At 36.5% G+C, this 9269-nt stretch overlaps 2 protein-coding genes across 2 annotated transcripts; both read left to right on the top strand.

Moving 5' to 3' along the window:
- The first annotated feature begins 818 nt into the window (after positions 1-818).
- On the top strand, positions 819-2302 carry LOC141763317 (OX-2 membrane glycoprotein-like). The gene is made up of 3 exons (XM_074627887.1): positions 819-873; positions 1577-1915; positions 2004-2302. Exons 1-3 carry the CDS (start codon positions 819-821, stop codon positions 2300-2302), a joined length of 693 nt encoding a protein of 230 aa, XP_074483988.1.
- Positions 2303-4511: 2209 nt separating this feature from the next.
- LOC141763318 (uncharacterized) lies at positions 4512-6605 on the top strand. The gene is made up of 6 exons (XM_074627888.1): positions 4512-4566; positions 4784-5122; positions 5211-5483; positions 5692-5791; positions 5983-6045; positions 6470-6605. Exons 1-6 carry the CDS (start codon positions 4512-4514, stop codon positions 6603-6605), a joined length of 966 nt encoding a protein of 321 aa, XP_074483989.1.
- Positions 6606-9269: the final 2664 nt, after the last annotated feature.

The following is a 9269-nucleotide window of genomic DNA, read 5'->3' on the forward strand; positions in this document are numbered from 1 at the left end:
ATTAATAATGTGTACTGTGTACAAGGAGTTTCTAATAGTTGATGTGTTTTCATTTATTCTCTGATTCGTTCCATATATTAATTTGTACTTGATTGGTTATTAAAGCAATGATGTTTTAATGTTATAAGTGATTTCACTTATGTTCACTACATGTTTTGTTTGTTTTATATATACAGTATATATGTATATGTGTGTGAGTGTGGGTGTATATATGTGTTTATATGTATGTATACAGTATATGTGTTGATATGTATATACAGTATACAGTATATATATATATATGTATACATATATATACATATACAAACATATATATGTACATACACACATACAGTATATATGTGTGTGTGTGTGTGTGTGTGCATATATGTGTATATACACACATGTGTGTGTATATATGTGTATGTATACATATGGATAGTTCTAGGACCATTTAATTATCTGTAAATATATATCATGGGACACAGAAACAAAGTCCATCTTCCCTCCAAAATATATAAATTATGTGACAATATATGAGACTAGTGTACATAAACCTTTTATCTTCCTCTTCACCTGTCAGAAAGACCTGAGACCTTAGAATTAATAACACCTAATGGATAAATATAGACTAATAATTTAGCCACACCTCTACCATGATATTAGACACAACTGTTGAATCAGTAGTTCAGTGTACTGAGTAGCTGAACAGCAGTCTGTTAATGATTGATTGATTGAGGTGTCCTTCCTTCTCCCTGATTGGTCTGCTGCCTGGATGTATCATTACAGGGAGGAAGACTTTATTCAAGTTTTGCCGGTAGATTCAAAACAGTATCAGGATGGCGCACCGTGCAGTCTTACATTTCCTTTGTGTGTTGGGAGTCTTTCAGAAAGGTGAGAAAGAGATGATACAGCAATGTTATAAAGGTCTAGCCATTATGTCATTTATTATTCTGATAATCTGAAAGCTCAGCTGTGTGATTCCTGCATGTTTAGTCTGTTGTTGCTGCGTAATTACGCATCGTTTGGGTGGCTAATGATTTTGCATTGGTTAATTCATTATTTACATCATAGTAGTATAGTTGATGTGTTTTAATCATTTATTCTCTGATTCGTTACACATATTAATTTATATTTGTTTGGTTAATAAAGCAATGATGTTTTAATGTTATCATTTATGTTCACTACATGTCTTTATTATGTAAGTTCTGTAAGTAACTCCAAGCGTAGCTGTGTGACTACAGTATGTTTATTTTTTATGGCAACTGCTTCATTACGCTTTGTTAATACTTTTGCATTGGTTAATTCATATTTTATCATTTTGAAAGTTTAACAAAATATATTTGCTATATTTAAACAAAGTAAATTAAGTCAGATTAAAGAGAAAACTGAATATTTAAAGAACGGGGTGTGGCAATGAGTGGACCTAACTGGGGTCATCATAACAATAGACTACTACATACTGTACATACATTCAGTGTCTAATGGGTGTGCGTAGTTATAATACAGACAGATTTCTGATCACATTTTAAACATGTCTTGAATTGATTTCTATGGTGTATCTTATAATAATTTATATGAGTTGTGTCTCCTGCAGGTCTAACAGCTCTGATAGAAACCCAGCACACTGTGGTGGCAGCTGTAGGAGACGAAGCCTGCTTATACTGTCACCTGATGCAATCCAGAGATGTTCTGCAAGTCACATGGCAGAAGATTTTACCTGATGGGGAGAAGAACCTTGCTTATTACCACAGAATCTACGGTCAAACAGTGAATCCTGACTTTACAGATAAAATGGAGTTTAGATATACTGGACTGCAAAACACCTCAATAGTTATCAGGAGGGTGATGGAGGAGGATGAAGGGTGCTATCGCTGTTTGTTTAACACCTTCTCTGAAGGTGCTCTCAATGCTACAACCTGCCTGCAGCTCTATGGTGAGAACCTGCTGTGTTATAAGAGACATTTCCATAACTCTCTGTCTTCTCTGTAATGTTTTATCATTTCAATATTTTATCTTTGCAGAGCTGCATGGGCCCTTTCTTCATTTCAGTGAATCAACAGTTGTGTCCTGCTCAGCCACAGCTCGACCTGCTCCCACAGTAACACTGACTGTCCCTCACTACAACTCTACCAGCGTCACCAACACCAACGGCACAGTCACTGTCACCACTACAGCTGGGCTGTCTGGTCTCCATGGCAACAGCACACGGGTTGGATGTGCAGTGAGAGTGCTCTCTGGTCCTCAGATAGAGGTGTCTATGATGATTCCTGAGGTCAAACAGTCGTCTGATGATGGTGAGAAACACTTCCAAACATCCTGATTCATAAATACACTATAGTTCAGGTCTGTTGGAATCTGGATCTATTAACAGTGAGGATTTCTGTAATTTTACCTTTAGGTGGTCTCAGATCAATAACACCATTTGATCTGTAGTTGCTTTATGAATGAGTGTCACTAATTTCCCTCTTTTCTTACAGATTTCACTCTGATCATCGTGTCCGTGGTTGTGGCCGGTGTTTGTGTTTGTGTTTGTGTTTGTGTTTGCTTGTGTTTGTGGCGTTGCTGCAATCGTCACCGCCCTGCTTATACGGGACCATTGGAACTGGTAATTATAAACTTATTACTGTGAGACATGTGAATAACAGAGTACTGGCACTTATGTTTTTCACTTTAAGAAGCACTGAACACCTGTCTTGTTATAATACTGCTGTTATTATGCTCATGATTGATTGAGATCTTTTCAGACAAAACCCACAAATTAATCTTTGACTTTTCTTAAATTCTTCAGTCGTTCACACAGGGACTATGAGAAGAAGAACACACCACAAAAAGCAATCAAAGACACTCATGAGTGAGTCAATTTATTCATTTTTCACTTACACGTACATATTTATGCTTCTTTGCAAAAATGATTTAAAGGGGACCTATTATGCTTTTGTGCTTTTCATCTCTCCTTTAGAGTGTTATAAAGTTTTTTGTGCATGTAAAATGTCTGCAAAGTTATAAAGCCCAAAGTCCACGCCAAAGAGAGAAACACTGCTCCTGAAACGCTCAAACAGAGCGTTTCAGACAGAGGGTGAAAAGAGGTGCTGCAGCACATCCGGTATGACAAAAATAAAGCATTTTTTTAACTTTAAAGTATGTAAACACATTCTAGTAGAAACCTAAAATATAAGTATGCACCTGAAAATGAGCACAATAGGTCCTCTTTACCAAATGGAGGCTGAACCTACCTAGCATGTAACTAGTTTGATAATCAGACTGAATTGGAGGAATCACTGATCAAATGGGAGATGTTGGAGGTGAACCAGGCTACCAACTTGCGATACATTGTGTATTCACAGTCTGCATGTTTATCCACATCACTGTTGTTCTGAATGATTTGGAAACTGACTAATATCTTGTTTTTATCTGAAGGTTCAAAACACCTTTAATGAAGGAAGAGAACGAGCTGCGACTACAGACGTCTACTGAGAAAGATAAAAACCACAACCACCCAAAAGCATCACCTGGGAAAGCAAGAAAATTATCTTTTAACTCAGTTAACTAATTAGTACCACAGAATAACCCACAAGACTGTTAATGCCACAACACAGAGAACATGTCTGCACCAGATCATTGATTCCAGCAGATCAGTAGTTTTCATTTTGAAATATAATTTAGGTGATAGTTTTAATTCACTGTTGCATCCAGATGAAGCATCCTTTGTTTTGTACGTCTTTTTATACATACATTATCTGCTGCTGCTTTTTGTATTTTTATATTTAGAATATGAACTTCATATGAAGATAAAAAAATAAATATATTTTATAAATATAAATATAATTTATTCTCTTATTCATTTCATATATTAATTTGTATTTGTTTGGTTATTAAAGCAATGATGTTTTAATGTTATAAGGTATTTCACTTATGTTCACTACATGTTTTTGTTATATATATATATATATGTGTGTTTATATGTATGTATATAAGTATATATAATAATAACATATACGTGTGTTTGTATATGTGTTTATATATGTATATACAGCATATACTGTATGTATGTTTACATACAGTATATACACACACTTATACATACATATATACAGTATACACATATATACACATACAGTATGTGTGTATATATATATGTGCATATATGTATACATATACTATATGTGTATATATGAATATCTACAGTATGTGTATATATATATATATACACACACATATATATGTATATCTATATGTGTATATATTTATATATATGTATACATATGGATAGTTCTAGGGCTATTTAATTATCTGTAAATATACATCATGGAACACAGACACAAATTTAAAAAAACCAAGACATAGAACTTTGGAGAGTTAAAACAAGGAAATGTCCTGTGAGGTGATAGCACCATCTAGTGTGCTTGTTGGAGAAAAAAAGAAAGGAGAAAAGATCATTCCTTCTCCCTGACTGGTCCGCGGCCTAGATCTACATAAACTTTCACTTCCACTAAAGTTTGGTGGTAGATTCAGTACAGCGTGGAACAATAATGGCGGACCGTGCAGTCTTACATTTCCTTTGTGTGTTGGGAGTCTTTCAGAAAGGTGAGAAAGAGATGATACAGCAATGTTATAAAGGTCTAGACATGTCATTTATTATTCTGATAATCTGAAAGCACAGCTGTGTGATTCCTGCATGTTTATTGTCTGTTGCACATCGTTTTGGTGGCTAATGATTTTGCATTGTTTAATTCTTATTTATATCATATTTTGCAAAGGGAAAAATACATCCTAACACAATGTGTGCTGTCATCTCCTGCAGGTCTAACAGCTCTGATAGAAACCCAGCACACTGTGGAGGCAGCTGTAGGAGATGAGGCCTCCTTAACCTGTCACCTGATGCAACCTAGAGATGTTCTGCAAGTCACATGGCAGAAGATTTTACCAGAGGGAGAGAAGAACATGGCTACTTACAGTGAACGATTTGGTGAAAGAGTGCATGCTGGTTTTCAGAGTAAGCTGCAGTTTAAAGATGCTGGACTGCAGAACAGCTCCATAGTTATCAGGAGGGTGAGGGAGGAGGATGAAGGATGCTATCGCTGTATGTTTAACACCTTCTCTGAAGGTGCTCTCATTGCTACAACCTGCCTGCAGCTCTATGGTGAGAACCTGCTGTGTTATTAGAGACATTTCCATAACTCTCTGTCTTCTCTGCAATGTTTTATCATTTCAATATGTTATCTTTGCAGAGCTGCATGGACCCTTTCTTCACGTCAGAGAATCAACAGTTGTGTCCTGCTCAGCCACAGCTCGACCTGCTCCCACAGTAACACTGACTGTCCCTCACTACAACTCTACCAGCGTCACCAACACCAACGGCACAGTCACTGTCACCACTACAGCTGGGCTGTCTGGTCTCCATAGCAAAAGCACACAGGTTGGATGTGCAGTGAGAGTGCTCTCTGGTCCTCAGATAGAGGTGTTTATGATGATTCCTGAGGTCAAACAGTCGTCTGATGATGGTGAGACACACTTCCAAACATCCTGATTCATAAATACTCTAAAGCTCATGTCTGTTGTTTTTATTTTCCAGGTTTTGATGAGGAATCTGGATCTAATAACAGTGAGGATTTCTATAATTTTACCTTTAGGTGGTCTCAGATCAATAATACCATTTGATCTGTAGTTGCTTTATGAATGAGTGTCACTAATTTCCCTCTTTTCTTACAGATTTCACTCTGATCATCGTGTTGTCCGTGGTTGTGGCCTGTGTTTGTGTTTGTGTTGCTGCAGTCGTCATCACCCTGCTTATGCGGAAACATCGGAACCGGTAATTATAAACTTATTACTGTGAGACATGTGAATAACAGAGTAATGGCACTTATGTTTTTCACTTCAAGAAGCACTGAACACCTGTCTTGTTATAATACCGCTGTCTCACAGTTATTATGCTCATGATTGATTGAGATCTTTTCAGACAAAACCCACAAATTAATCTTTGACTTTTCTTAAATCCTTCAGTCGGTCACACAGGGACTCTGAGGAGAACAAGACACCACAAAAAGCAATCAAAGACATTGATGAGTGAGTCAATTTATTCATTTTTCACTTGTACATATTTATGCTTCTTTGCAAAAATGATTTAAAGAGGACCTATTATGCTTTTGTGCTTGAGGTGCGGCTGAAAAATAAAGCGTTTTTTGAACTTTAAAATATGTAAACATGTTCTAGTAGAAACCCAAAATACAAGTATGCACCTGAAAATGAGCACAATAGGTCCTCTTTAATCCGTGTTCACTCTGTTTATTTGGGGGCTTCATTTTCCTACCCACCAACTAGCTTGATAATCAAACTGAATTGGAGGAATCACTGATCAAATGGGAGATGTTGGAGGTGAACCAGGCTACCAATTTGCGATACATTGTGTATTCACAGTCTGCATGTTTATCCACATCACTGTTGTTCTGAATGATTTGGAAACTGACTAATATCTTGTTTTTATCTGAAGGACCAAAACACCTTTAAAGAAGGAAGAGAACGAGCTGCGGCAACGGCCGTCCACTGGGAGAAAACAAAACGACGACCACCCAAAACCATCATCTCTGGAAGGAAGAAGAAAATTATCTTTTAACTCAACTAATTAGTACCACAGAATAACCCATAAGACTGTTAGTGCCACAACACAGAGAACATGTCTGCACCAGTTCATTGATCCCAGCAGATCAGTAGTTTTGATTTTGAAATATAATTTAGGTGATAGTTTTATACCAATTCACTGTTGCATCCAGATGAAGCATCCTTTGTTTTGTACGTCTTTTTATACATACATTATCTGCTGCTGCTTTTTGTATTTTTATATTTAGACAATAAACTTCATATGAAGAAAAAAAAAATTCTATATCTTTTATAAATATAAATATAATGTATTCTCTTATTCATTTCATATATTAATTTGTATTTGTTTGGTTATTAAAGCAATGATGTTTTAATGTTATAAGGTATTTCACTTATGTTCACTACATGTTTTTGTTATATATATATATATATATATACAGTATATGTGTGTTTATATGTATGTATATAAGTATATAATAATAACATATAAGTAGGTTTGTATATGTGTTTATATATGTATATACAGTATATACTGTGTATATATGTATACAGTACATACAGTATATACACACACTCATACATACATATATACAGTATACCGATATATATAGATACAGTACGTGTGTGTATATATGAGCATTTATGTATACATATATATGTGTATATATATGTATATATCTACAGTATGTGTAGATATATGCATATATACTGTATACCACATATATATGTATATCTATATGTGTCTATATGTATATGTATGTAGACATATGGATAGTTCTAGGGCCATTTAATTATCTGTAAATATACATCATGGAACACAGACACAAATTTAAAAAACCAAGACATAGAACTTTGGAGAGTTAAAACAAGGAAATGTCCTGTGAGGTGATAGCACCATCTAGTGTGCTTGTTGGAGAAAAAAAGAAAGGAGAAAAGGTCATTCCTTCTCCCTGACTGGTCCGCGGCCTGGATCTTCATAAACTTTCACTTCCACTAAAGTTTGACGGTAGATTCAGTACAGCGTGGAACAATAATGGCGGACCGTGCAGTCTTACATTTCCTTTGTGTGTTGGGAGTCTTTCAGAAAGGTGAGAAAGAGATGATACAGCAATGTTATAAAGGTCTAGCCATTATGTCATTTATTATTCTGATAATCTGAAAGTGCAGCTGTGTGATTCCTGCATGTTTATTGTCTGTTGCACATCGTTTTGGTGGCTAATGATTTTGCATTGGTTAATTTATTATTTATATCATATTTTGCAAAGGGAAAAATACATCCTAACACAATGTGAGCTGTCATCTCCTGCAGGTCTAACAGATCTGATAGAGACCCAGCACACTGTGGAGGCAGCTGTAGGAGATGAGGCCTGCTTAACCTGTCACCTGATGCAACCTAGAGATGTTCTGCAAGTCACATGGCTTAAGATTTTACCTGAGGGGGAGAAGAACCTTGCTGCTAGCCACAAAGACTTCGGTCAAAAAGTGAATCCTGACTTTACAGATAAAATGGAGTTTAGATATGCTGGACTGCAGAACACCTCCATAGTTATCAGGAGGGTGATGGAGGAGGATGAAGGGTGCTATCGCTGTTTGTTTAACACCTTCTCTGAAGGTGACCTCAATGCTACAACCTGCCTGCAGCTCTATGGTGAGAACCTGCTGTCTTATTATAGACATTTCCATAACTCTCCATCTTCTCTGTAATTTTATATCATATGTCATCTTTGCAGAGCTGCATGGACCCTTTCTTCACGTCAGAGAAACAACAGTTGTGTCCTGCTCAGCCACAGCTCGACCTGCTCCCACAGTAACACTGACTGTCCCTCACTATAACTCTACCAGTGTCACCAACACCAACGGCACAGTCACTGTCACCACTACAGCTGGGCTGTCTGGTCTACATGGCAACAGCACACGGGTTGGATGTGCAGTGAGAGTGCTCTCTGGTCCTCAGAAGAGGTGTCTATGATGATTCCTGAGGTCAAACAGTCGTCTGCTCATGGTGAGAAACACTTCCAAACATCCTGATTCATAAATACTCTATAGCTCAGGTCTGTTGGAATCTGGATCTATTAACAGCGAGGATTTCTATCATTTTACCTTTAGGTGGTCTCATATCAATAATACCATTTGATCTGTAGTTGCTTTATGAATGAGTGTCACCAATAATATCCCTCTTTTCTTACAGATTTCACTCTGATCATCGTGTCCGTGGTTTATGTTTGTGTTGTTGCTGCAGTCGTCACCGCACTGCTTATATGGAAACATCGGAACCGGTAATTATAAACTTATTACTGTGAGACATGTGAATAAGAGAGTACTGGCACTTATGTTTTTCACTTCAAGAAGCCCTGAACACCTGTCTTGTTATAATACCGCTGTCTCACAGTTATTATGCTCATGATTGATTGAGATCTTTTCAGATAAAACCCACAAATTAATCTTTGACTTTTCTTAAATCCTTCAGTCGGTCACACAAGGACTCTGAGTAGAACAAGACACCACAAAAAGCAATCAAAGACACTGATGAGTGAGTCAATTTATTCATTTTTCACTTGTACATATTTTTGTTTCTTTGCAAAAATGATTTAAAGAGGACCTTTTATGTTTTTTCCTTTTTCCTTTAGTGTGATATATAGTTTTTTGTGCATGTAAAAGGTCTGCAAAGTTACAAAGCCCAAAGTCCACGCCAA

Source organism: Sebastes fasciatus, chromosome 24, assembly GCF_043250625.1.
Source record: "Sebastes fasciatus isolate fSebFas1 chromosome 24, fSebFas1.pri, whole genome shotgun sequence".
NCBI classification, from domain to species: Eukaryota; Metazoa; Chordata; class Actinopteri; order Perciformes; family Sebastidae; genus Sebastes; species Sebastes fasciatus.